The sequence below is a fragment of the Physeter macrocephalus genome, chromosome 9, assembly GCF_002837175.3.
Source record: "Physeter macrocephalus isolate SW-GA chromosome 9, ASM283717v5, whole genome shotgun sequence".
Lineage (NCBI taxonomy): Eukaryota > Metazoa > Chordata > Mammalia > Artiodactyla > Physeteridae > Physeter > Physeter macrocephalus.
In genome coordinates, this window is record NC_041222.1 from 1,709,832 (window position 1) to 1,724,077 (window position 14,246).

A 14,246-nucleotide genomic window follows, 5' to 3' on the forward strand; every position below is an offset into this window, starting at 1 on the left:
TTTTTTTTTTTTTTTTTCTTTTTTTTTGAAAATCATGGCGCCACCCTTTGGGAACAGGAAAGATTTGTTTTGTTTGTTTATTCCACACTGAGCCCTTTCTGGATGCCAGCCACTTTCTACTAGAAACTGGCAGTACAGTGATGATTAAGACAGTGTGCTTAAGGAGCTGAGAGTTCAGAAGAGAAAACCAACATACAGACAGTCATTATTATTTTTTTAAAAGTGTGATTAGTTTCTTTGTTTATTCATTCATTCATTTATTCATTCCTTAACAAAGCAGCCAGAGATACTTTTATTTTTTATTATTTTAAAAAATATTTATTTATTTATTTGGTTGCACTGGGTCTTAGTTGCAGCAGGTGGGCCCCTTAGTTGCCGCTCGTGGGCTCCTTACTTGCAGCATGCAAACTCTTAGTTGTGGCATGCATGTGAGATCTAGTTCCCTGACCAGGGATTGAACCCAGGCCCCCTGCATTGGGAGCTCGGAGTCTTAACCACTGCGCCACCGGGGAAATCCCCAGAGAGATCCTTTTAAAATGTGAGTTAGATCATATTGCTGCTCACAGTCTTCCGGTGATTCTCCTTTTTACTTGTAATTAAACAAAGTCCTTAGAATTGCCTGAAAGGCTCTACTCACTTTTCCCCACTCTTCAGACCTCATCCTCTACTACTTGCTTCCTTGCTGGGCTCCTTGATACGTAGTGCCAGGCATACTCACCCTGCTTGGCAACACGCTTCCCTCAGAAATCCACATGGCTTGTTCTCTCATCTTCAAGGGTTAACTCTCAAATGTCACCTTCTCAGTGAAGCATCCCTTGACTATTTACAATTGCAGCTGTGGCTCCACCTACTTAGCATGCCCTAGCTCTCTTTTCTGTGCTACTTTTCTCCATAGCATTTCTAACTTACTGTATAATTTAATTCTCTATTTTGTTTGTCTCCTTCATTAGAATGTGAACTCCATGAGGGCAGGACTTTCTGTCTGCTTTGTTTTCTGCTGTACTCTCTGCATCTAGAATAGTGTCTGGTGCACAGGAGGCATTCAATAAGTATTTGTTGAATGAATAAATTCAACAAACACTTAGCACCTATTACCAACAGGCAAGGTGCTGGATTAATTATTTGGTAGAAGTAGTGGTGAAGAGCAGTACAGTGGGACCGCGTGGGAGCAGCTAACCTGGTCTGTGGGATTCATCAGGGAGGGTTCCCGAGGGAAGCCAGGTGACGGTCTTCAGATCAAGTTATAAGTGTGGAGGAATGTAACTTGTCTTTATTGTAGCGATTTGAGCTGTGGTTCTCCATAGGGTAGGATAAAATTTCAGAAAGCAGATGCTAGGAGTTTAACTTTGTTTAGCACCTTCGAAGATTTGAGCATAGATTTTAGTAGCAAAGTTGTGTATGTATGTATTAATCTTTGTATTAATGAAACCATTCGGGGGTTGGAAATTACCACAGATTTAGTGGCTTCAAACAACACATCACTGCAAGGTTTCTCAACCTCCGCATTATTGATATTGACATTTTGGGGGGGATAAGACTTTGTTGTGGGTGCTGTCCTGTGCATTGTATGATGTTTAGCAGCATCCTTGGCATCTACCCACTAGATGCTAATAGCACCCACCCCCATTTTGACAAGCAGAAACGTCCCCAGACCTTTGCTCAGGGGAGCAAAATTGCCTTCCAATTGAGAGCCACCACATTAGAACCACTGTATCACTGTTGGTGAGGGTCCAGGGATTTCTGTCTTTAACAACTTTACAAATGACTGAGGGAGATATATATATATATACCTTAACGGAGTAACCACATTTCTGAATCTAGAATTAAAAAATTTGAAATTGGCAATTCCTTAAACACTATGTTCATACAACTAACTGTATTAAAGGTAGAAATAAAATGCTTTTAAGACAGTTTGCGGGGCTTCCCTGGTGGCGCAGTGGTTAAGAATCCACCTGCCAAGGCAGGGGACACAGGATCAAGCCCTGGCGGGGCTTCCCTGGTGGCGCAGTGGTTAAGAATCCACCTGCCAAGGCAGGGGACACAGGTTCAAGCCCTGGTCCGGGAAGATCCCACATGCCACGGAGCAGCTAAGCCTCTGCGCCACAACTGCTGAAGCCCGTGCGCCTAGAGCCCATGCTCCACAACAAGAGAAGCCACCGCAGTGAGAAGCCCACGCACTGCAATGAAGAGTAGTCCCCGCTTGCCGCAACTAGAGAAAGCCCACGCGCAGCAACAGAGACCCAACACAGCAACAAAGACCCAACACAGCCAAAAATAAATAAATAAATTTATTTTTTTAAAAAAAACAGTTTGGACCCTGGGAATTCGAGAAGGGTTCACAGAGGAAGAAATATTTGAGTTGGACTTAGAAGAAGAAGGTTTGTATTGGAGGATAAGGGTTCATCTCACACAAAGGAAGTATCATTACCAAAGGCTGGATTGTGTTCAGAATACTCCTGGGAGTTGCCTTCTGGGGAGAAGGGGCAGATGAACGAAACTGGGTTGTAAAGAGCCCTAAATGTTGTATGTGAAGGTGAAGGGGTTTAGGCTGTTTTCCAGCACTATTTTCATTTCTGTTGTTGCCCAACAAGTTACTGCAAACTTAGTGGCTTAAAACAACACAAATTTATTATCTCTCAGTAGGTCAGGAGTCATGGCTTCAGCTAGGTTTTCTTTTTTTTTTTCCTTTTTCTTTTCTTTTTTTTTTTCTTTTCTTTCTTTCTTTATTCTTTGGCTGCGCCACGCAGCTTGTGGGATTTTAGTTCCCTGACAAGGGATTGAAGCCAGGCCCCCAGCTGTGGAAGCGTGGAGTCCTAACCTCTGTATTGCCAGGGAATTCCCTCAGCTGGGTTTTCTGCTGAGGGTCTCAAAGGGATGAAATTAAGGTGTCAGTGGACTCCAGCCTAAGGTCCCCATTTCCTTGTTACCTGTTGGCTGCGACCACGCTCATCTCCTAGAGGCTGCTCTCAGATTCTTGCCTTAGAGTTCCGTAACATGGCTGTTTGCTTTTTCAATACCGGCAGGAAAATCTCTGGCTTAAAATCTCTCTCCCGGGTTGCTTAGGATGAAGTCTTATGTAACAAAGTAATCAAGGGAATGACTCTTCCATCACTTTTGCTGCACTCTTGGCTAGAAGCAAGTCAGGTTCCACCCACACTCGAGGGAATAACACAGAGGCATGGATATCAAGAGAAGAATTTCTGGAGCCATCTTAAAATGTTGGCTACCATATGTACTTTAGCTCCATGAAGGCAGTTGCCAGGTCTTTTCAAATTTTTTTGCTCAGCATTGTGTCTCTGGTGCCTGGCACATAGTAAGTGCTTTATAAATATTTGTCGAATGAAATCAATGAATGGTAGCGGTTGAGTGTTACTTACGGTTTCAGCTCTTACACTGGTAATTTCACATGGAGAAGCAGTCTAGTTTCTTTGGCATTATTCATTTCTTTAGGTAAAACTGTAAACGTTTTTACCTGGAATCTTAAAGTAAAACCTAAAATTATTTGTTTATCATAACAAGTGTCAATCAAATCTGTTATCTCAGAGAGACAACGCCCATTGGAAAAATAATTTAGGGCTACGTTGCACCAAACTGGCAGATTTCTTGTAACAGCCAGAAATGATGGCAGCTTTGGAGTTGTGGAGGTGGTGGGTAGTTAGGTTGTCTGAAGTTTCACAGCTATTGCTAATAACAATAATTTCAAATAACTAATAAACAAGTATTTCAAAACACTGGAAATACTGATTGTTTTGTAATAACTGCTTTATAATATTGATTTTAGTCTAAGTTGTGCTTAGAACTTTATAGTTTGGTGTTATTATTAATTATGGTTTTTCTCCATACTTGTCATAGGAAACATTTTGAGCAATATTTAGATCTTGAGTTATCCGTTGTTAAAGGACCATTTCATCTTCAGAAAATCAGGTATTTCTGACACCAAAGTCTGTGTTTTTCCAGTAGACCTTGCTGTTCAAAATGGGGTTATGAGAATCTCAGTATGTGCCAGTCGGTCCTGGAAGCCACAAAGTAAGCAAGGCACATCTTCCTGGACTATCAGTTTTAGTGACTATATTCAAAGGTAAAATATTTTTTTCTATTAGAACGGTTCAGTATGTTATAGGATAGAATGCAAAAGATGAATGAATTCTAAAAATAAATTTCTTACAGCACGTTGCTTTACGTGGCTTCCCCTAGGTTCTCTCTTACCTTGATTTATGGTTACTCTCCTCTGCCCTTCCGGTGTGTCGGTGGACAAGTTTGAGAGGCACTGTACTGTACCAGTCTCCCTTTAACTGGATCTTGGCAGATGGTAAGATTCAGAGACATTTCAGGTGGAGGTTAGTGGTACAGGGAAAGAAAAATGAAGGGCCAGGGTCCCTTTTCCTCTGTCCACAGGAGATATTTGATAGGAGAGGAGACCTGGTCTCCTGGTAGATTGGTGAGGGTCTGGCTGGTCCCAGATGGCCTCAGTCACTCACGGTGGGGGGTGGTATCACAGTAGCTGGAATGATCGATGGCTGAGCCTCTCTGCATTTGGTCTTTTATCCCGAGCTTCTTCCCATGATTCAAGTATGGTCCAAAGAAGGCTGTAGCAGAAGCTGCAAAGTCTCTTGAGACCGAGATTCAGAAGTCCCACATTACTTCAACTACATTCTGTTGGTCACAGCAAATTACAAGTGAGCCCAGTGATGGGAGGAGCTGCAAAGACTCAAAAATCTACCAAGTGACCTTGGGCAAGTTACTTAACGCCTTTAAGCCTTAATTTTTTAAATAATCTATAAAATGGGGGTAATAGTAATACCTACTTTCTGGGGTGGTAGTAAGGATGAAATATGTTGTTACATAAAAAGTACAGCTGATAGTAAGAAGCTCAGTAATTGTCATCTATTACTGTTCTCCTTGTGTTTTTGCCTAATGAAAGCCTGCCCATCCTTAAATGCCACCTTCTTCCTTCCTAAAGCCTTCTGTAGCTTTCTTGTCTCTTGGAAAATATATTGTCTTAGTGTCTTATTTGACGGGTAGTATATTGCCTTATATTACTGTTATGTATGTACATGACATAGCTCATCTGCTGAAGCTTGTAAGCCTCTGGAGGATGCAGGCCAGTGTTCATGTAAATTTTTGTAGGAGTCCCAGTGCCTAGTTCTCAATGATGTTTAGTGAATGAATCCCATATTATTTGAAAGAAGACACAAGCATTTGTTTTCTGTTGTTGTAATTTGGTCTAGTAAGTACTTTTAGTCAAAGTATAGAAATAAAAATGTGAAGGGAAAAATTAAACTCTTTAGATACAAGGTCTCGCTGTTTACTTTAATTAAATTAGGCATATTCACATGGAGAAGATTTTAATTCCCCGAGGGGAAAAAAATGGCTCAATTTTACTCTTCTAAAAAATAAGTGAAGATTTCATTTAGAGTTAAATTGGAGAGAGTTAGAAAAAGAGATTTAAAATCAATAAAGTGCATTTTATTTTAATGGTCATTTCACTTATTTTCTAACTCCAGGGGTTATGAATTCTGAACTTTAATTAGATCAAAGAACTTTGAAATCTTAGTAAAAAACAGGGTCTGTTGGTTTTTATAAATGTACATAATAAAAAGGCTTTGTTTTTCTAACTTGTGATCATTTCTTGTTGTGCAAAATAAATGTGAGTGCTTCTATAACATTCTTAAGGAATCTTGTGTAGGAATCAGGTTCAACTTGCCTAATGCTAATACCATGAAGTCGGGGTACAGTGTGGAAAGGTAAAAAAAAAAAATCTTGCATCTGCTGTTACATGTTGTTAACTCCCTCAGCAGACGTTAAATCATTTCAAGTACAATAATAGTGTGGGAGGTAAATTAACTAACCATTAACAATCTTATAAATACACAATTAACATGCCAACATTTATATGACACATTGATGGGGCAGCAGTAATTTTTGATTGGGAGTTTGCAGACCTTTGAGAAGCCCCAGGCTGTTGCTTATTCAGACAAGTTTTCACAGATTGCAGGTGAGGGCAGCTTGAAGTCTGTCTGGCAGAGGAAAGTGAGTGTGTAGTGTTTTGAAAGTCCAGGAACAACCACTGGCTGGACTTGAGCATTTGAAGTCACGTTGCTATCTCAGGTTTCTTAGGGAGTGAAGAAGTATAAGGAGGGCTCATTTGCTTCTGGTGGAGTTATTTAAAGAGACAGAATATTTTAGGTATGGACTTTGTAGCTGAAGTTGCATGAATTTCTAGGGATTTTCAGAAAGATACTTAGACCTAACTGGGGATTTAAAGTAAACCCTTCTCTGTGGTTTCAGGTCAACAAGTAGATGATCTCTGGAGTTCATTTCATGTGTAAAATTTTATGAATTTTAGTTTTGAACAATTATTAAGTGTGCTGCTTATTTCTTGCTGTTGTACAAATCACGGTTGCATTAGTGGAGGGAAGGCTAAGGGTCTAGTCTACTGCATAACACATTTACTGTCTTACATCTTTCACAAGGATCCATGGGAGAAATTTCTCTCAGGCCCTGGGACTCAACAACAGGATTTTAAAAAATCATGTTTATTATAGCTGTTGTAGTTTTTGGTTCTTCTTTGTTTTGAGAGGCTATAGAGTGGTTAAGATCCCAAGCTCTTGGGTTTGATTCTTGGTTCTATTTACTTATTAGCTGTCTGGCTTTGGGCAGGTTTCTTACTTTGCCTCAGTTTTTTCATCTATAAAATGGGGATAAAAATAGTTACCATCTTATGGGGTTATTTTGAGAATTATATGAATTAATCCATGTAAAAAGGGAAAAACAAGTCTAGCTTTTATAATAAGTTAAGGTTAGTTATTATTGCTTTTTGCTTCTGGGAGTCTCCATTCTACCTGCAGAAAATGTACATGGCATGCACTGGCTTATGGATTCATATTAAGTTACTTCCCCTTTGCCACTTTTCTCTTCTAATTTTTTACTGTGTTGTACCTTATGTTTTTGCTTTTTTATAATATATTGCAAATAAAGTTTGGAGGGTGTATGTGTATAAAGTTATTATTAAGAATATACTTATATTAAGACTTGATACCCATCTAAGCCTACTAAAAATTTACTCCCTTGTTAGGGTGTGCTTCAAATTACCACAGGCAGGTTACATGATCATTAATGAACACAAATCAAATGGTTATGTGAAGTGGTAATAGCATCCAAGTTGCACCTGGAACCACACTTAGCATACAGTAGGAACTTAATAAATATTTGTTGAATGAATGAATGAATGAAGTATAAAAGGAGACCATCCAGTACATTAAAAATGGCCGTGTCATTTTGGGACATCTCTTACTGTCCTCCCACTCTCTGTCATTGTCCCTTTTGCTTCCTTTTTTTTTTTCTGGCTGCGTTGGGTCTTCATTGCTACGCTGCACGCGAGCTTTCTCTAGTTGCAGCGAGCGGGGGCTTCTCATTGCGGTGGCTTCTTTTGTTTTGGAGCATAGGCTCTAGGCTTGCAGGCTTCAGTAGTTGTGGCATGCGGGCTCAGTAGTTGTGGCATGCGAGCTCTAGAGCACAGGCTCAGTAGTTGTGGTGCACGGGCTTAGTTGCTCCGTGGCATGTGGGCTCTTCCCAGACCAGGGCTCGAACCCGTGTCCCCTGCATTGGCAGGCAGATTCTCAACCACTGCACTACCAGGGAAATCCCTGCTTCCATTTTTAGTAAAACAAATCTTTATGCTTTGAGGAACCTGGAGTTAGAAAGTGGGAAAATCTGAAAAGTAGGACATCTACTAACAATCTAATTATTGTTTATCTGATAGCTTAATGGTATATATTAAAAAGCACTGACTATCTTGGAGAGTCAAGAATTGGTGACGTTCAGGGAAGGCATTCAAGGCCATTTGTAAAAGTGAAGAGCAGTATCTCTAAACCATGTCTGTGAAACTCTGTTATATGTTGATATGTTTTAGTGTTTCTAGAGGAAAAAATGTTTAGGGATCAAATAAGTTTGGAATTTGGAATATATTACGTTACTAGATTCCCCCCTCTTGGAGATTCACAACATATAATACATTAGTAGTTTAAAAACTTTGAGAAGTGCTGTAATTAAGCAGCAAGAAAAAAGCCTATTTAAATTTGTTTAATCTGGCATTTCACAGACATTAAAAAATTGTGGTAAAGTATGTATACCATAAAATTTACCATTTTAACCATTTTTAAGTTTACAGTTCAGTGGCATTAAGCACATTCACATTGATGTGCCATTAATACCATTCATCTCCAGAACTTTTCCATCTTCCCAAACTGACACATACCTATTAAACACTTACTTCCCAATTCTCCCCTCTCCCCAGCCCCTGGCAAAGACTATTCTACTTTCTGTCTCTATGAATCTGACTCCTCTAGGTAACTCATATAAGTGGAGTCATGACGCATTTGTCCTTTTCTGACTAGCTTATTTCATTTAGCGTAATGTCCTTAGGGTTCATCCATGTTGTAGCATGTCTTAGAATTTCCTTATTTTTTAAGGCTCAGTAACTTTCCGTTGTATGTGTGTACCACATTTTGTTTATCCATTCTTTACCAAGTATTTTTAATTACTGTGTAGTATTCTGTTGTATGTATGTGTCCTGGCATATGCAGTGTTGATGGATACTTAGGTTACTTTCAGATCTTCAGTATTACAATCCTGAGATAAATATTTTTGCAGTTATTTCCTTAGAGCAGATCCTAGAAGTGGGGTTGTCCAAAGTGTATTCATGTTTTACACTTTGATATATACTACCAAATTACCCTCTAAAAAGTCCCAATTTTCATTCCCTCTTACAGTGCACGAGAGTGTTCATTCCTCTGAACCCCTGCCAGCATTTGGTTTTAAAGATCTTTGATCTTTGCACAACTGATCAGAGAAAATAACTTGCTTTTTTGTCTGTGTTCGGAATATCTTTGTTTTAGAAATCAAATCTACCTTCAAATGATAATTTGCTGCTGTCCAAGTGATTTAAAACGTATTCTTTTGGTCGTGAAAAGTAGTTTTGGAATAAGTTGATAGCGACAATTTTGAAGGGTGACAATTTTGAAGGGCACATTTGTAGAGAAGCTCTTGTACCTGTATTATTTTTTTAAAAAGCAATTCTTTCTTTATAATCATACTTACACACGACATGCTCATATATGACTTATCTCTGAAACAAAATTGTGTAGTCCTTGGAAGTCAGACAGCAATATTTATTGAATTCCAGCTGTGTGCAAGATTCTTTGTTGCCAGAAAGGATATGGTATTATGGCCCCTGTCCTTGTGGAACTTACAGTCTGAATCCTCAAGTACATCATAGGAAGTGGAAAACATGTTTCCCAGGGCAGTCCTGTGGGAGTTCCCTGTCAGAACTGGAACGGAATAAATATTTGTTGAGTGATTCATACAGATTTCTCACTGTATGAAGTCATAGTGTACTAATAGAGAAGATACCTGCTCATGTTAGGGTGTTTTGGGGGCCTCTGTTCTGTTAGAATAGTTAGGGAGTTGGTATGTGCCTTCAGAAGTGTTTGCCCATAACTCTTTTCTTCGTAAGAGGTGATGGAACAGGTTCATTTTCTTGAAAAAGATTCTGTTGAAGGTACCCCAGTATAGTTTTGCCGCTTTGTCCTTTGACTTTTTGGTGCCAGAACACCCATTAAATATGTGGCTTCTCATTGAAAGCCCTTGTTTTTGCAGGGGAGAACTAATCAATATGAAGTTGAAAACACCTGCCCCTGTGCTGGTGCCTAGTTGCCTTACTTTCATGGGGAAGATGCTTGTCCTGATTGCTACAAAGATGTTTGTAGATCTGCTGATCTGTGATTCCATGGTTCTGTTACAAAACAAATACTGTCATAACTAAACCTATGGTTGTATACGTCTTTGTGGTTATATAAGAACTTATTTTTACAAGTGAAACTTAAAATGCTCCCCTTTATTTCTGTAATTTTTTTCTGATTAATACACTTAAAGTGGTGGGCTGACATTAATGTTTCTGCGACTGAATGTCTCAGAAATTTGACACTTAGAAGAATCCCATGATATTAGGAAATATACTGAGTCTATATTAGGGTATATAAACTTTTTGACTCAGGCATACCTTACTCACCTTTGCATTTCCTAGTAGCTTCAGTGTAAAATAAGTACTTAGTGAATTTTTAAGGGAAAAAATGAAAATTAATGTAATTCACTTGATCAGAGATGCTCCTTAGTCAAACTTCCTCTTAATCTCAGTATCTTTAAGATCCACCGCCAGACAAAAAATTTAAAAACTTCAGTTAGCTATAATGATTTATTAACTAGATTTCCCCCTATGTTCCATTTCTAGAAGAAACAAATGACAAGAAAATCTGGTGTTCTAGGTCTTTCTAAAAATAAATATCTTCTAGGACTGTTCCTAGGAACATATTCAGTCTACTGTTCACATTCCTTGCACTTCATAATGGTTTTATTTTTTTATTTTTATTTTTTTGTGGTATGTGGGCCTTCCTCTGTTGTGGCCTCTCCCGTTGCGGAGCACAGGCTCCGGACGCGCAGGCTCAGCGGCCATGGCTCACGGGCCCAGCCGCTCCGCGGCATGTGGGATCTTCCCGGACCAGGGCACGAACCCGTGTCCCCTGCATCGGCAGGCGGACTCTCAACCACTGCGCCACCAGGGAAGCCCCTTCATAATGGTTTTAGAGGAGTGGGGAGGTCACCCAGATGACCTGCAGAGTCCTGTTACGAAAGAAGCACGCACTTACTTTACCTGCTGTGAACTTAACGAGAGAAGGATAAATTGTTGATATATTTTAGGATTATTTTAAACAAGAATTGAAAACTGAAGTTGGTAACGATATTTTAACCATCAGCATCATCATTATTATTAATAACAGCTAATTTTAAATTATGTACCAGCTGTTCTTTTGAGCATTTTACCTACATAATCTTCTATATATCCTTTCTTCCCTGCAATCTCCATTTCACGAATGAAGAAAGAAAACAGGCTCACTGACGTTAAAGTTATTTTGACCAAGATCATATAGCTAGCAAGTGATAGGGCCAGGATTTGAACCCAGTTCTGCCTATAGGCCCTTAGGTTCCTAACTACTATTCTGTAATATTTTCTTTGTTGAGTATTCCCATTTAACTGAGGAGGCACCATTTTGTTCCCAGAATAAACATCATTACAGTTTTAACAGGATTCAGGAAACAGTCCTTATAATTAGGTTTCTAAAATAAGAAATTAATCTGGTAGCAGACAAGTTTGATTAATAAGTTTTATTTTAAAAGCACAATACTATCTTAAATCAGAATGAAGGAAAATGTATTTATTGAACAAAATTACTTTGGTGGTCCATTTTTGTAAAATTCCTGGTAACTCAGAAAGCATTGTCTGTGCCCTTTTAGACATTTCACAACCATATGACAGCAGGGGGAAATGTAAACTGAAATACAGTTTCATACTTTAGCACATCATTTGAGGAAAATACAGCTTGTTCCCCCATGACCTTATAAAGTAATGAGAAGACTTCATGGGAATGAAGGGAGAAAGAAAAGGAAATTTATTGTTTTAACAGTGGTTATGTGCTTTGAATGGCCTAAGGAGTTACTGTTACTTGTTTTGTAAAAGAGTAAGCCATCTTCTCTGATACCATGGAGATCTCATTGACTAGAGCGGTAGCCCCTAGAGCTTATAAGGATTTCCTTTCAGCTTGGACTTAATCCTTTTAAGCTCCTAGCTACAGGGACAAATGTTGATTTTCAAGGTAGCATTTTACCACATTGAATTTGTTTGAAAAATGATTCAGTCATTTTCTGCCTCATTCTTAAATGTTGCTGTGTACATCGTGTTTCTAGGTAGGTGAGCCCGTGAAACAATATGAAGAGAAGAAAATAGCCTTTTAAGGAAATTGGCCCACAGAAAGGATGGCCTTCTTGGACAATCCAACTATCATTCTAGCTCATATTCGACAGTCACATGTGACCAGTGATGACACAGGAATGTGTGAGATGGTTCTCATTGATCATGATGTTGACCTAGAGAAGATTCATCCTCCTTCAATGCCTGGAGACAGTGGGTCAGAAATTCAGGGAAGCAATGGTGAGACTCAGGGCTATGTATATGCCCAGTCAGTCGATATTACCTCAAGTTGGGACTTTGGTATTAGAAGACGCTCAAATACAGGTAAACATTGCCTTTTAGTCATGTCTTCTGAGCTTTAAATCAGTAAACAATCTTATAGAATAATGCATAACGTTGGCATGGGTTTAATGGGGAAAGTTAACTGTGCATTAACGGGAATGTGCGTGTATTACACTAACAGTGAGTCTAAGCAATCTCTCCATCTGTGCGACTGTGAATGGAGAGAGTCTCTGGAATGATGCTGTTAGAAGGAGGTAGACAGAAGAGGGATAAGGAAGCAGACAGAGAAAGAATAGGTGAAAAAGTTGGCTATGAGAGGAGTGTTGGGTGTTCTGTTTCTAAAAAGTGACTGTGTAGAGAGGGAAGTGGACTGTTTTGTGTATCTTCACAGAGCAACATTATTCCCAGTAGGCAGGCTACCTGGAGGCAGATTTCAGGTTGACATGATAAAGAAACTTTAATACAGAGAGCTGACCAGCCAAGGGTGCTGCTGCCCGAGACAGTTCTTGCCCTGGAGGAATTGTAGCGGGGTATGGGGTTCGGAGGGAGACAACTGAATATTTGTTAGGCCTGCTTTTAGTAGGAATTCCTACACTGGGTGTGAGATTAGAAAAGGTGCTCCTGTTTTTGATACGTCACCTTTATTTAGTTGATCTCTACCCTTTGATAATTGTGGCTTGAAAATGCTCAACCTTAGCATATATCTATTTAGTCGTTAGCTTTGAAACACTTATCATTGCCCTTTTCCAGCTTAAGTTTTTTGGGTGCATTTCAAGGGCAATGTGATAAACCAAGTCCTTTACTTAGATAAATTATTTAGACTTAATAATCTAGTTGTTCAAATATGACAGGGTATTCTACAAAATAATTTATTTTTTTTAGATAATCAAAAAATATAATCTCCTAATCAGTAGCAATAACCTGCTAACTCCCAGGAAAAGTAACGGCAGGATATATAGTAGAACATTGAAAATATTTATATGTTTATTTTCACAGGCCAAATGTAAAATGTATGTAAAGGAGTACTGTAGGTAGAGCAGGATACAATTTACAGTGCAAAGCATGTTAAGGTTTTGGTTCAGAATTCAGCATTCTGTGACATCTACAAAGAATAATTTGCTCTCATGATGAAAATAATTAATAGCATTTCCCAGTATCTAAAGGAACTTTTATCAAAATAGGATTTGAGTGAAGGTTTGAATATAATTTAGAACCATTGATTCTCGGTTCTCTAGTTGAAACTGACTTCCTTGCAAGTTATTGAGATGATATCTTTTATGACAGGTTGAATGGATTTCAGTAGGAGAATGCCGCTAAATTGAGAGCTTTATGATTATATTACTTTGGCTGTACCCTTCACATTTATTAATTGCAATTGAATGTATTTTTCTTCCTTAGAATTTGGTTAGATATAGTGACATTGTCAGAATGCTTTTGCCAGCATAGTTTAATTTTCTGGCAAGATTGGTTTCAGTGTTTCCCTACCACAAGGCTAAGGCAGGAATGTAAGATTTCCTATCTTGGAAGTGGTTGAAAGAAAACTTTATTTATTTATTTTATTAGCATTGTGCCAGGATAGGAAGTTGAAGATTAGCAAGAGGAAACTAATTTGAAGAGGTGACATCAGTTATGACTTTCTTTTCCATTGTAGTCTCCGTGTGCAGCAGCTGGACAGTATTTCTTTAAAAGATCAGTTCACTGACTTTTGAAGGTTGATCAGCCAGTGGTAATATAATCACAAATGCACAATTTTAGATGATGCTTTTATTATTGTTGTTGGAATTTCTTAAGCTAGTACTTGGATGCTAATAATTAATTAGGATTGTGAGGTATCCTAGTGACCAGGGAATTTACTTTTTAATCCTTTCAGCATATCTTAAAATTTTGTATAAGAAAAATTGTTCTTTTTAAGATTTGACTAATGTTACAAAGATACAAATCATTTATTTTACTACCTATAAACTGTTTCAGCCCACTGAAGAAAAGCTATGCTAATTTATATAGCTTTGACATTTTATAATTTTCATGATTTTTAGATAAAGGATTTTATATTTAAAACTTTAATAGTCTAGTCTGAGTTCATTTATCTTTAATTTTTGAAACGGGTAGAGTAATTCATAACAGTAATTTTATTCCTGTAATGTAATATTCACTTCAGTTC

At 38.5% G+C, this 14,246-nt stretch overlaps 1 protein-coding gene across 4 annotated transcripts in view; it reads left to right on the forward strand.

Moving 5' to 3' along the window:
- The window catches only part of MAPKAP1 (MAPK associated protein 1), a 232,170-nt gene that overhangs the window by 17,046 nt on the left and 200,878 nt on the right, over positions 1–14,246 (forward strand). For all 4 annotated transcript variants that reach the window (XM_007102665.3, XM_007102666.3, XM_007102668.3 and 1 more), the window contains one exon: positions 11,800–12,127. In XM_007102665.3, the coding sequence (XP_007102727.1) occupies positions 11,869–12,127 (259 nt within the window). In that variant the 5' untranslated portion in view covers positions 11,800–11,868. The remainder of the gene's footprint in view (positions 1–11,799; positions 12,128–14,246) is intronic.